Raw genomic sequence first — 14,449 nt, forward strand, 5'->3', positions numbered from 1 at the left:
TTTATTTTTCAGTCTCAGAAGCAGAACTTGGATTTGAGCAGGCAGGCGAAGTTTGCCTCCACACCCTCGTTTGCCTTGTTCGTCACGCTCAAGAATGTCGTGTGCAAAATCGGAGAAGATGCAGAAGTGCTGATGTCACTATATGATCCCATTGAGTCCAAGTTTATCAGGTCAGTGCACATATCAGTCCTAAGCATAGCTGTCAAATGGTACTTTGTTTAGAGTTTAAAGCTTTTTAAAGTAATTTTAGCATTTTTTTTTAGTAATTATAGCTTTTATTATTATATTTAATTGTTATACAAATAATATTACTAATATAATTATTAATACATTTTTTAAAATCATAATTTTAATAATTTGACAATAGTCTAGTCCAGTACCCATGATGTTTCACATCCTCAGTAGTAAATCAACCACAGTGTTTGTACCATGCACACAATTCTCAATGGTTTGTTTCAGCAGTGAATGATCATTGTATTATACTTGATTGTGTCCACAGAGAAAGACATTTACATTTGCATTTATCCAAAGTGTCTTACATGCATTAAAGCTGTGCATTTATCAATATATGCGTTCACTGGGAATCAATCCTATTATCTTGACATTACCAGCACTGTGATCTACCATCTGAGCTATAGGGGGAAGGTTTGTAGTAATAGTAATGCCATTAAAGGGATAGTTCACCTGAAAATGAAAATTACCCCATGATTTACTCACCCTCAAGCCATCCAGGTGTATATGACTATCTTCTTTCAGATGAACACCATCGGAGATATATTTCAAAATATCCTTGCTCCTCAAAGCTTTATAATGGCAGTGAATGGGGGGCCAAATTTTGAAGCAAAAAAAAAAAAGTTCATCCATCCATTATAAAAGTAATCCATATGACTCCAGGGGGTTAATAAAGGCCTTCTGAAGAGAAACGAGGTGTTTTTGTAAGAAAAATATCCATATTTAAAACTTTATAAATTCAAATTCAGTACTTAACTTCCGGCTGACGACCATACGCACACTGCAAGTCAGTTTTAATGTAGGAGTATCGTAAACTTAGTAAGCTTTAGACTTCTAATTTGTGCCTGGTGTTTTGTTTTGCTCTATCCTCTGCACTTCTGCGTTCGTCATTGCATCATGAGTCGGGTCAGAGGTTACTCTTCCGTCGCAAATCAATGTGTATGGCCGACTGCCGAAAGCTAGTCATTATAGTTAATAAGGTTTTAAATATGGATATTTTTCTTACAAAAACCCATCGTTTCACTTCAGAAGGCCTTTTATTAAGCCCCTGTAGCCGTATGGATTACTTTTATTATGGATGGATGCACTTTTTAATTCAAAATGTGGCGCCCCATTCACAACCATTCTAAAGCAAGGATATATTTAAATATGTCTCTGGTTGTTTTCATCTGAAAGAAGATACACCTAGGACGGCTTGAGGGTGAGTAAATTATGGGATCATTTAAATTTTTGGGTGATTTAAGCCTTTAATATCTGTTACTTACTTTTGAATTTTCTTCCAGTGAAAACTATCTTGTGCGCTGGTCCAGCTCAGGTTTGGTGAAAGACATCGATCAGCTGCATAACCTGCGTGCTGTGTTCACGGTATGTATTATTTTGGGCTTTTACTTTTGACACTTTTTGTTCAAGATTGTCATGGAGAGATGGAGAAATGGTTTTGGGACATGATGACGACCAGATTGAAATCACCCACATGAGCACCATGGCTCATTGATGGTTACCAAAGTCCCTTTAATACAAGTCATTTCACTCGGCATCCATCTTTGAAACGCCTCTTGGGCATTCAAGTGCAGCTCCTGTCTCTTTGAATGGGGAAACATCAAATTCTCCAAAGCTGTTTGCCAAGCTTTCGATTAAATTTCATATTGTTCATGACAACAGCGGTCTCATAAATTTTGTTTCTAAATGCTCGAATCATGACACAAAAGTGGTATTTTTCAGGCTGGATCAAGCTAATGTGCATGCGCAGTCCTAAATGCGCGTCTCTTGTCTCTCATTTCGGAGACGCGCGTCTGACTGTTTCTATAGGAACCGGAGCTTCTAACGGCTGCTGCAGTGACGCAATGACTTTACCAATCGGCAATTGGCTCTTATTTAGAAGGCGGGACTTATTCCGCCATATTGCGTGTTGCACTTTCTCCCATTCAAAACGGTACGAGTGACGCGTCTTGTGTTATTCTATAGTCTTTGTAGCTACTTTCTAATGCCACCTCTAAAACGGAAATGTATTGACATAAATGCCTATATTAACTTAAATAAATTAACTTAGTTATTGCTCATTGTGCATCACACAAAATGAGCAAAATCACATATAAGACTTGACTAGCTGAACAAAATTTTGTCCAAAAAAGTGGTTGTATGATAATGGCATGTTTTAAAATGACTAGCTGGTCACCTAACTAGGTTTTAGAACAAGGCTAATTTGGGCATGTAGGCAAACCGCTAGGCCACACGTAAAAACCCTTCACATACATGATCTAATTGTTTGATTTGAACACTCAAATGTGTCGTCCTGTGCTGATGCGCTGCTTCATTACCAACTCATTCCTGAAAACATCGTCATGTAAATGACTTTGTTACGGCTTGATTCCATTCGTCTGTTCCCGTCTCTTGCATTGTTCCTTAATGAGTAATCACGGTATTATTGGGTGACACTTTAATTCGTGTTCATCAGTCGTGTTTTAGAATTGGTAATTAAAGTGTTGGAGAAAGCGGCATCATCATTAACGCTGTAAAGGGTAATGAGCTAACGGTCGTTAGAGGAGCGGATAAGGAAGCTCACTGGAGACGATGCCTGGCTTGCATTGTTGCACGTATTGTGTGTGTCCAAGTACATGTGTTTGCATCTGCTTGCACTTCAACACAGGAAAACCAATTTTCTATGCTGGAAATGGACTTATTATGAACATGAAATAATTTTTAAATTTCTTGTGTTTCTTACACATTATAATGAAGGTTTATTTTTATTTTATTTATTTATTTATTTATTTATTTATTTATTTATTTATTTATTTATTTATTTATTTATTTATTTTTTATTTATTTTTTATTTATTTTTTAAATTTTATTTTATTTTATTTTATTTTACTGGGAAGCGACTTATGAACATGAAATCATTTTTATGATTATGAAGCATGTTTGTTTGTGATTTTTTATTTTTTTTTTTAATTGCATGCATTTGTATTTTGTGTATTTGCATGTACGTAATTAATAATTATAGAGTGTATGCATTGTTGTGTGTGCATGTAGGTACATATATGCACCCACATATGAGAGCTGTTCTCATTTGCTAGAGGTCATTTCTTTAATGGATGCTGGGCTGTTGTGGGTCAGTTTGTTTTCCCAGAATCCTCTGCTCTCTGCAGAAACCCCCAGTGGGGAATGAGTTGCTGCCCCCAATCAAACGCTGCTCGAAACAATTTACCCTTCACCCGGACGCTGTACTAACAGCCTGTGTACACCGGCCGAATCCGTGGATCAATCATTGGCTTCCTGGATAGTTGCTAAACTAACAAGTTTGATTTTAACTAGATGGTTGTAGGCAGAAACACCTGGTGCATGGCCATTAGTGCTTGGGGGCTCAAAATGATATGGGGCATTTTAGTACATGATTGTGCAAGTGCTTGTGCATGTTTTTGTGTGTGTGTGTGTTTTTACACTTATGTTTGTGTGTTTCTCTACAGGATCTGGGGAGTGAAGACCTGAAGAGGGAGAAAATCAGTTTTGTTTGTCAGATCGTTCGAGTTGGCCGAATGGAGCTCAGAGATAACAACACTAAGAAATTAACATCTGGCCTCCGCAGACCCTTCGGTGTGGCAGGTAGTGCCTCACTTTCTGTTTTCACACATAAAACTCAATGCACTTGCATCTGCCAAATGAACTTTGATTCATTTGGCAGATCCTTTTATCCAAAGTGATTTAAGGACCTTATTGTTGCTATTGGCAAACCCTACTTGATGATCAACACCAACTATTTATTTTATTTTATTTTATTTTATTTTATTTTATTTTATTTTATTTTATTTTATTTTATTTTATTTTATTTTATTTTATTTATTTTATTTTATTTTATTTTATTTTATTTTATTTTATTTTATTTTATTTTATTTTATTTTATTTTATTTTATTTTATTTTATTTTATTTTATTTTATTTTATTTTATTTTTTATTTTATTTTATTTTATTTTATTTTTTATTTTATTTTATTTTATTTTATTTTATTTTATTTTTTTATTTCTTTATTTTATAACGGACTTATTATGAACATGAAATAATTTTAAATTTCTTGTGTTTCTTACACATTATAATGAAGGTTTATTTTTATTTTATTTTATTTTTTTATTTTTTTATTTATTTATTTATTTATTTATTTGGCAGATCCTTTTATCCAAAGTGATTTAAGGACCTTATTGTTGCTATTGGCAAACTCTACTTGATGATCAACACCAACTTTTTATTTTATTTTATTTTATTTTATTTTATTTTATTTTATTTTATTTTATTTGTAATTTTTTATTTCTTTATTTTATTTTATTTTAAAATTAAAGGAAAAATGATATAATAAAATAAAGTATAAAATATTTTATAAAATATAATACAAATTAAAAATTTAACATTAATATTAAAATTTAATTTTAATTATTATTATAATTATTTTTACTTTTTAATTTAATTTAATTTTTTACTTTTATTTTAATTTTAAAAATTAAAATTATTATTTTTTTATTTTTATTATATTTTATTTTTATTATTTTAAATAAAAATAAAATGTAATCTATTTTTTGTATTTTATTTTTTATTTTTTTATTGACAATGATAGTTAATACTAAGTTCCCAAAGTTTAACTATAAATGCAAATATATTTTGTCTGTTTAATGTAAGGGTCTTTGTCTTGTTTTGTTTTAAATTATGGAGAGCAGGTGTTCTGTTTTGGAATCTGTATTTTTATTTGTCATTATTTGAGTGATTGCATACAGACACAGTTGTTCAAGCCTTGTGTGTAATCAACTGGAAAAATATATTGCATATAAGCTTTGCTGTATGTGAATAGAGAAGGTGACACACAACATCACATAGAAAATGGAACGCACCAATCTCACTGAATTCATACATTTTTAATGCATTCAAAACAAAGGCCTTTCCACTAATATGGCTACAATCAAAGTGTTTTTTCTGCCTGTAGATAAATATTGTTTTATTACCACTACAATTACAGTATACAGTAGAAGTCTTGGAGTTAAGTGACCCTAATAATGTATTTTACCCTAATATTTGTGTCTGCTTATCACCATTACTGTTGCTAATCCCTGACACCTTGGGTTCAACTTCAGTGTCCAGTGCATTACAATGCATTGTGTCCAGTTCAGTTTATGAATGTTTCCTGATGTCTTGAGAATAGATGTGATATTATTTTATTAAGCAACTTTTGACCTTGTGCCAGTAAACAACCACCCAAAAATCTGCTATTGTGCACAAAAGGTTTCTCCTGTTGTGAACTTGGTGCTTTAGTCGCAATGGGAAAAAGAGAAATCTGTTTTTCTGTTGTAAATAAATAAATAAGGCTGAACAGGAGAATAAGAGGAGACATGCAGCCTTTGGTTTCAACATCAAACGGTTTTTGAAGTGGGAAAGCCTATCTCTCTCTCTCTCTCATTCTGTATGGCCGTTAGTCTGTATGTGGGTCAGGCAGGTAGAGGCAGGACCTGTATGTGCAATGTCACCTTTAATGTGTCACATTCAGAGACAAGCCAACACTTCCATTATGGCTCATCAGTTTCCTGTTGCCTGCGGTAAACCCAATCTCAGCTCGGCCACTCCTGCACATGAGGCCAAATGGCCATTTAGAGGCGATGTTTATGTGTTCACTCAGTAATAGCTGCTGGTTGACAGCTTATCTAGAAAGTTTTTGCTGCTCTCACCTTATAAAACACAAATTTAAACTTCCATGATTGTTTCTATTCTGCTTTACTGTGTTGTTTTTTTTTTTTTTTTTTTTTTTTAATACAGAGTTTTACAATGATGAGAAGAATCTCAGAGAGAAAAATTTAGGTCCCATTACAACCAGAAAAAAACATTTTGCATAAAGAAAACAAAGCCTTTTTAGAACAATAAGATCTGGGATTGCATTTTTTTCTTACACCTCAAAATTTTCATTTCTGTTTTGTAGGGGGAAGGAAAGTCATACAGTAATAAAACTAATTGTATTAATTAAATTCTATGCTAACTACGATGATTTTTTAAAATTTTTATTTTATTTTATTTTATTTTATTTTATTTTTTATTTTATTTTATTTTTTATTTTATTTTATTTTATTTTATTTTATTTTATTTTATTTTATTTTATTTTATTTTATTTTATTTTATTTTATTTTATTTTATTTTATTTTATTTTATTTTATTTTATTTTATTTTATTTTATTTTATTATTTTATTTTATTTATTTTTTATTTTATTTTATTTTATTTTTAATTATTTTTATAATTAATTTTATTTTAAATAATTTTAATTTTTATTTGAATTTTTACTTTTATTTATTTTAATTTTAATTTTTTTACAAATGTACTCTAATACAATTTAAGTACTCAGTGTTTTGGATTATAGTAATGAAAATTTGGTATTAGAAACAAATAGAATTTTAGAATTTTGAAATGTGAATGGGACAGTGTGTGTACAGTAAATGGCAAATAATGTCACTACAATCCCCCCCCCAAAAAGCTTCAATTCATTGTTTTCTCTTTTGATTTTGGGATGAAATATGAGCTGGTTATTTCTTATCTTCATGAGATTCACCCAGAGTTGTTGAGACATCATGTTTTCCCAGGCTTTTTCTCTGCTGATATTATTCTCTTCTCATTCTTCTCTCTGCAGTAATGGACGTCACAGACATCATCACAGGCAAGATGGACGATGAGGACAAGCAACACTTCATTCCCTTCCAGCCGTGAGTATGACTTCATCACATCAACACTGCAGCCTTTATGGAAATGAACATAATGACTATCGCAAAACCTAGAAAACCATCTAAATAGAAGCTTTTTGTTTAATACACGTGCATTTAAATCAGTTGTTGATACCAATACTAGTGTTTTTGTTTGATTTATTTATTTATTGTTTACTTTTAATTTGCTTACAATTAATTATTTAAATAATTCCTTTTTCTTTATGTTCAGAAAATAGTTTGTTTCAGGGCTGAGAAAAAATACTATTATGTGTAAAATTGCTAACATTGTTCTACATTACAGAGAAATACCAAACCATAATTGAGCCTTTAAAATATAAATTAAGTGCTCAAGCACACTTATAAAGTTTGCAACAGAGCACTAGCAAAAGTCAAAACAAAACAAAACAAAACAGAAAAAACAGGCGAAAAACAGAAAGCAGACTTTCTGCACATTTTAATAATTTATTAATAAAAAAGGGATTTCTGAGTTCATGTTTTTGATTTGAATTGGTTCACATTTCGATGTCTGACTCCGGGTTAGTGAGTAAGGTAGTTAATGAAGTATTGTGTAGTCATGCCTTTTTATTTTGTGGCATATGAAGGTTAATTTGAGTGTAAGTTTGTTTGTGTCTGTTTTCCTGATTTCTGCTGTATCATCTCAATGCTCTGTGTATTTATTCTTTGAAAACAACACTTTACACACACTCTGATTCTGTAGGGAGCCATACGTGCCTCACAGTCAGTCACTCACTCACTCACTCGTTCATTCTGTCATTAAATAAGACTATACTTCAGTCTTTCTCTGCTTTGCCACTCTCACAGTCTAGCTGGGTCACTCACAGAGGAATGGAAGAGTTCATTGTTTTAAAATGGATGCTCTCACTTTAGGGAGGTTTTTGCTTTGTAGCAGCTTATTTGTGACTTCAGATTAGCTCTGTTCCAAAACCCATTTGAGCTATCCTGCTGTCTTCAGCTGCCTACATAGACAGCTACCTTTTACCTCGTAAGTATCTGATTTGGAATGGCAGCGACAAATAGCAAGTCAGTTATTATCATTACTATTTAATAATAATAATAATAATTAATAATTAATAATTAATAATAATACATAATAATAAAAAAATACATTAGCCAGGTGATTATAATAAATATATTTCATGCATTTTCAATAAAATAATTCTACAATATCATATATAATATAAAAAAGGATTATTTTACAATGTTATATATAATATATTATTATATTATTATTATTATTTATTATTATACTTTTGCCAGATACTTATAAATATATTTTTTATTGTTTTTAAATTAAATAATTTTACATTATATAATAATAAATAATAAATAATAAATGATAATGATAATACATTAGCCAGGTGATTATAATAAATATATTTTGTGCATTTTTATAAAATGATTCTACAATATTATATATAATATAAAAAAAGATTATTCTACAATGTTATATATAATATAACATATTTAATAATAATAATAATAATAATAATAATAATAATAATAATAATAATAATAATAATAATAATAATAATAATAAAGGAATATTTTAATTAAATTGAATGTGGTTATTACAAATAATAATCATTTAATGCATATTTAATATCATGTCATTATTTTGTTGTATTGTATCAAATATAAATACAAATGTATTTTTTAAATATGTTTAATTTCTAATCAATATTCATTTAGCTTGTCCACCATCTTGAATGCATTTATTATTATTATTATTATTTCTTGTTTGAGGCATATTAAAAGGTATAATAACATTTCTGCCTGTTAGATATGACTTTGCATCTGTCGTGCACCTCTGATGCCTTTTAAAATGCAGTGTAGATAGGCAGCCTACTAGGTTTTGGACCAGAGCTAATGTGTCTTTTGTAGACTCAGAGTAACTTGCTTCAGGCTTCATCTGTGTTTGGGTGAGATGGAGGGTCATCACTTAAATTACAGCATCTCTCTGTGTCTCTCCTGTCACCCATCCCGCATTACTGTTTGCTAACAAAAATGGCTTTTGTCCCTGTCATGGTATCTGTATCACTGTTTGGTGTCTTCCCTCTCTCTCTCTCCCCCTTTCGCTTTCTTCATCCATCTCTTCTCTCTTTTCCTTCTGCTCATGTCCACCCTTACCTGGCTCTCTGTGGCTACTACTCTTCTCTTCTTTTTCTCTTCCTTCCTTCTCTCTCTTTCTCTCTTCTCTCCGTTGGCGTGTTGCCTGTCGCGTGTGAACTCCAGGCTAGCGTTGGATGACGCCATTCGCCACAGGCAGCTGAACATCTCCCGTTTTTCACCCAGGGTGGCGGGCGAGAACGACTTCCTCCAGACTGTCATCAACAAGGTCATCGCTGCCAAAGAGGTCAATCACAAAGGTCAAGGTAAAGGTCACTGGGTCAAAAGCCTGCACTGTAGTGAACATTATGCTAAAGCTCTGTGATTTCTGTGAAGCAGAACTTTAATAAGTTGCTTACATTTTAAAATATTAATTAAAATAATAGTTTATGCTTTTACACACACACATATATATATATATATATATATAGAGAGAGAGAGAGAGAGAGAGAGAGAGAGAGAGAGAGAGAGAGAGAGAGAGAGAGAGAGAGAGAGAGAGAGAGAGAGAGAGAGATATAGATGTATAGATGACCACCCTTTTTGATAATAAATTTGTATTAAATCAAAAATCTGAAAAATAAATAAATAAATAAATAAATGGAAAACAATTTCTAAAAAAAAAATCATAATGCGCTATTATTGTAAAATATGTTTATTGAATTGTTAGTTTAAAGGTGCCCTTAGCATGAATTTAGCATAGTTGAATAACAAGAGTTCAGTACATGGAAATGACATACAGTGAGTCTCAAACTCCATTGTTTCCTCCTTCTTATATAAATCTCATTTGTTAAAAAGACCTCCGAAGAACAGGCGAATCTCAACATAACACCGTCTGTTACGTAACAGTCGGGATCATTAATATGTATGACCCCAATATTTGCATATGCCAGCTCATGTTCAAGGCATTAGACAAGGGCAGGCAGTATTAATTATTATCTGGATCTGTGCACAGCTGAATCATCAGACTTGGTAAGCAAGCAAGAACAATAGTGAAAAATGGCAGATGGAGCAATAATAACTGACATGATCCATGATTACATGATATTTTTAGTGATATTTGTAAATTGTCTTTCTAAATGTTTCGTTAGCTTGTTGCTAATGTACTGTTAAATATGGTTAAAGTTACCATCGTTTCTTACTGTATTCACGGAGACAAGACACTTGCAGTCTGTATAATTCATAAACACAACTTCATTCTTTATAAATCTCTCCAACAGTGTGTAATGTCAGCTTTAGCCACGAAGCACCATCAAACTCAGAATCAAATGTAAACATCCAAATAAACACTGTACTTATGCGATTAGACATTCTGCATGACGAACACTTTGTAAAGATCCATTTTGAGGGTTATATTAGCTGTGTGAACTTTGTTTATGCTGTTTTAGGCAGTCGCGAGCTCAGGGGGCGGGGATCACAGGAATTTAAAGGGGCCGCAGCCTGAATCGGCGCATATTTAATGATGCCACAAAATAGGCAGTTAAAAAAATGAATAAAAAAAAAAAAATCTATGGGGTATTTTGAGCTGAAACTTCACAGACACATTCAGGGGACACCTTAGACTTGTATTACATCTTTTGAAAACACGTTCTACGGCACCTTTAATTAATTCAGTTGATTGGACATGCGGTTTGATTATTATTTTAATTATACCACTAAAATGTAATAACAAAATCTGAAAACAGAATTTGTGAAAAATAAAAACATATAATTTGTGAAAAAATAAAATTGATTTCACAGGGCCCTAAACTTTTAAATTTTGTTAAGTTGAATGATTTCAATTAATTAGGCATACTGCATTTTAACATAACCATTACAACTGAGTCAAGAATAATTAAAGTGGAAAATAATGAAATTTGGGAAAAATAAAACAAATTTCATGGGTCCCCACATTACCCAAGGTTTTCTCTTATGCCGTATCTTAACCTACAGTAATTGGTAAAAAATTATATATGTATGGTAAATGAATATTCCTGGTTGAAAGAAAGCTAGGATGGTTATTTGACTGGTTTTATTGAACTGCAGCTTAATTTTGTGGCCTAGTTTAAGCGTGAGAAGTTAAAAATATGGGAATTTAAAAACGGATCTGTGGAGATCGAGACCGGTCCTGTCCCAGATAAGATCAAACTATGTGTCAGATTTCCTGCCAAGAGAGTTTCACAATCTAAAGGGGCCTGAATCTTACAAATGACAAAGTTATTGAGCAAAATTAATTGAAGTTGAACGGGGTTTATCAAGCATGAGAATTTGTTCATGCTGAGGTGAATGGGAACTGAATATGTTACGACACACGGCTGTATGGATGCACTGGTGTCACATCACATCACAATCCATCACCACAAATACAACCTTCCTGAGATCCCTCAGAGATTAGCATGATACATTTAAGTATTTTACCTAATGCTATGCATACTTAAAATTTAAACATTTATATATTTCAGTTATTTTCTTTTGTAATTAAAATCAGCTTAAAGGGTTAGTTCACCCAAAAATGAAAATTCTCTCATTTATTACTCACCCTCATGCCGTCCCACACCCGTAAGATCTTCGTTTATCTTCGGAACACAAATTAAGATATTTTAGTTGAAATCCGATGGCTCAGTGAGGCCTGCATTGACAGCAATGACATTCCCTCTCTCAAGATCCATAAAGGTACTAAAACATATATTTAAATCAGTTCATGTGAGTACAGTGGTTCAATATTTATATTATAAAGCGACGAGAATACTTATTTAGTGATGGCCGATTTCAAAACACTGCTTCAGGAAGCATCAGATCATAAATGAATCAGTGTGTCGAATCAGCTGTTCGGAGCGCCAAAGTCACGTGATTTCAGCCGTTGGCAGTTTGACGACACACTGATTTATGATCCGATGCTTCCTGAAGCATTGTTTTGAAATCGGCCATCACTAAATAAGTCGTTATTTTGTTTTTTTGGCGCACCAAAAATTTTCTCGTCGCTTTATAATATTAATATTGAACCACTGTACACACATGAACCGATTTAAATATGTTTTTAGTACCTTTATGGATCTTGAGAGAGGAAGTGTCATTGCTCCCTATGAAGGCCTCACGGAGCCATCGGATTTCAACTAAAATATCTTAATTTGTGTTCCGAAGATGAATGAAGGTCTTACGGGTGTGAAACGACAAGAGGGTGAGTAATTAATGAGAGAATTTTCATTTTTGGGTGAACTAACCCTTTAACTTTTAAATTCGGTACAACAAATACTATCATGTATACTTAAAATGTTTATTTATTTATTATACAAACGCTAATGTATACTTTATTTTAAAAATTAACTTATTTGTTATATTTTTTGCTATTTAATTTAGCAAATCATACTTAAAATATTAATTTGTACTTTATTTAAATTTATATTTAGTTTATAGACTAAACTTTTTCAGTATAGGGAATTAGATTTATTTTACATTACAGTAATGAGATCTTGAGGATAAAATTTGCTTAATTGTCATTAACTTCAGTGCAAAAACATCTTAATGGTCATAAGAAAATATAATTTTAGCTTTTTTTTTTTTTTTTTTTTTTTGAATTTGAATTTGAATTTGATGTGAAGTATGACCTGATAATTTTTCTTTATAGGGTTTTATAAGTACATCCACAGTCGTTTTTCATCATTATTCTGAACAGCTCATGTTATTTGCTCAGATTGCTCAATTTAATCTTTAATGTTTTAGTATAAAATATTCACAGCACAATCCTATAATCTCTGCACCTACACATTAAATAACAATCACTCTGCTTCCTGCAGATTGTTTTCTCAGCCATTAAACTAATCCAGTGTTCTTAATTATTTTTTGTAGATCATTAATGAGATTTTAAAATTAGTTAAGTTCCTCTGAGCTATTAAGCACAGATAGGAAGTGTTTCTGTGTGTGTCAGTCCTGGAGACAGTGTGTGTGTGTGTTTAATTCCACTCTTTTCCTTTGGTCCCCAGGTTTGTGGGTTACACTGAAGTTGCTTCCAGGTGATATTCATCAGATTCGTAAAGATTTCCCTCACCTGGTGGACCGTTCCACCGCAGTCGCTCGCAAAATGGGCTTCCCAGAAATCATCATGCCAGGTATCCATCATCAAACTGTAGCTTCTGTGAATGTATTTACGTTAGATCATGGAAAACATTTCTGAATAAGAGAAAATATGACATTGACAATGAAAAGTCCACTCAGACCATTCATGAAAACTAAGCTGCAGAACTCGTCATGATGCACTTTAGCATATGTCTAACCACATTTACATATCAACAACATTGACTATATTTTCCCTCACTGAGTTTTCGCAAGAGTTTCACAGATTTTTTTTGCCATTTTTGATACTCATTTCACATGTGGAATTTACTTTTAGAAGACTTACAGGTAAAGCTGCAAAAACTGCCTGTTCAAATTCATAGGTGGGAATAGTGGGCAAAAAAACAAATTTAGTTTTATTTTACTCAGGTATAAAATAAGAGTAAGCGACCACCCTAAAGATGACCTTTGAATGTGCAAGTACCACTTGTTTTAGCTACTTTTGTGCATTTTCATACAAAAGGCTAAGATCTGTATTCCAAACTGGGTGTTTTTAGCTGTAGAGCATATATTCTGTTAATGAATGACCTGCATGTTTTTTCAGGTGATGTTCGTAATGACATTTACGTGACGCTGGTTCAGGGGGATTTTGATAAAGGCAGTAAGACAACACCCAAGAACGTGGAGGTCACCATGTCTGTACATGATGAAGATGGAAAGAAACTCGAGGTAATGTAGTCGATGTGTGTGACATGCATTATAATGAATGTTCATGATTAAATATTACTGAAACTCAATAGACAATATTTTTTAGGGATAATTTAGATTACTGTTGATGTTGATTACTTTTTTTAATGAAAAATAATTTAATAAAAGACACAAGAATAAAATCACTGTCTATGTAAAGCATAGTTGCATATCACGCCGAAAGAGATTTAAACATTTCAAAGCAATATATGTATATAATAAAAGTTTTTAAACTGAGCTTTTGTCCTTTTTGAAGTGGAACTACTTGATATAATAAATATAGATATATTTTAAGACGTTAAGAGCAATCCAAGATGAAATGTATACTGTAAATACTAAAAAGTAAGGGGCCTAAAATTGAACCCTGGGGGACACCAGTAGGAACAGAGCCAATCTCAGACCTGGAACCACTCATAAAAACAAACTGGTGGCAATCAGAGAGATTTATACCAGGTTCTAACAGTCTCAGAAAAACCAAAGACAGTTTCAAGATGCTTGAGTAAAAGGTTGTGATTGATAGATCCAGAAGGATGAGGATGGAGAGAGAACCACAATCTGAAGCTATTAATAGATCATTGGTGACCATGACCAAAGCTG

The 14,449-nt window shown here is 32.2% G+C and overlaps 1 protein-coding gene across 8 annotated transcripts in view; it reads left to right on the forward strand.

Moving 5' to 3' along the window:
- Positions 1-14,449, forward strand: part of dock1 (dedicator of cytokinesis 1) — a 273,581-nt gene that overhangs the window by 46,107 nt on the left and 213,025 nt on the right. For 4 of the 8 annotated variants that reach the window (XM_067368773.1, XM_067368774.1, XM_067368775.1 and 1 more), the window contains 7 exons: positions 13-170; positions 1,515-1,596; positions 3,696-3,831; positions 6,880-6,952; positions 9,206-9,345; positions 13,036-13,161; positions 13,710-13,834. In XM_067368773.1, coding sequence (XP_067224874.1) covers positions 13-170; positions 1,515-1,596; positions 3,696-3,831; positions 6,880-6,952; positions 9,206-9,345; positions 13,036-13,161; positions 13,710-13,834 — 840 coding nt within the window. The remainder of the gene's footprint in view (positions 1-12; positions 171-1,514; positions 1,597-3,695; positions 3,832-6,879; positions 6,953-9,205; positions 9,346-13,035; positions 13,162-13,709; positions 13,835-14,449) is intronic. The other 4 variants (XM_067368776.1, XM_067368778.1, XM_067368779.1 and 1 more) reach the window with 1 other exon arrangement.

Source organism: Chanodichthys erythropterus, chromosome 19 (assembly GCF_024489055.1).
Source record: "Chanodichthys erythropterus isolate Z2021 chromosome 19, ASM2448905v1, whole genome shotgun sequence".
Taxonomy (NCBI): Eukaryota; Metazoa; Chordata; class Actinopteri; order Cypriniformes; family Xenocyprididae; genus Chanodichthys; species Chanodichthys erythropterus.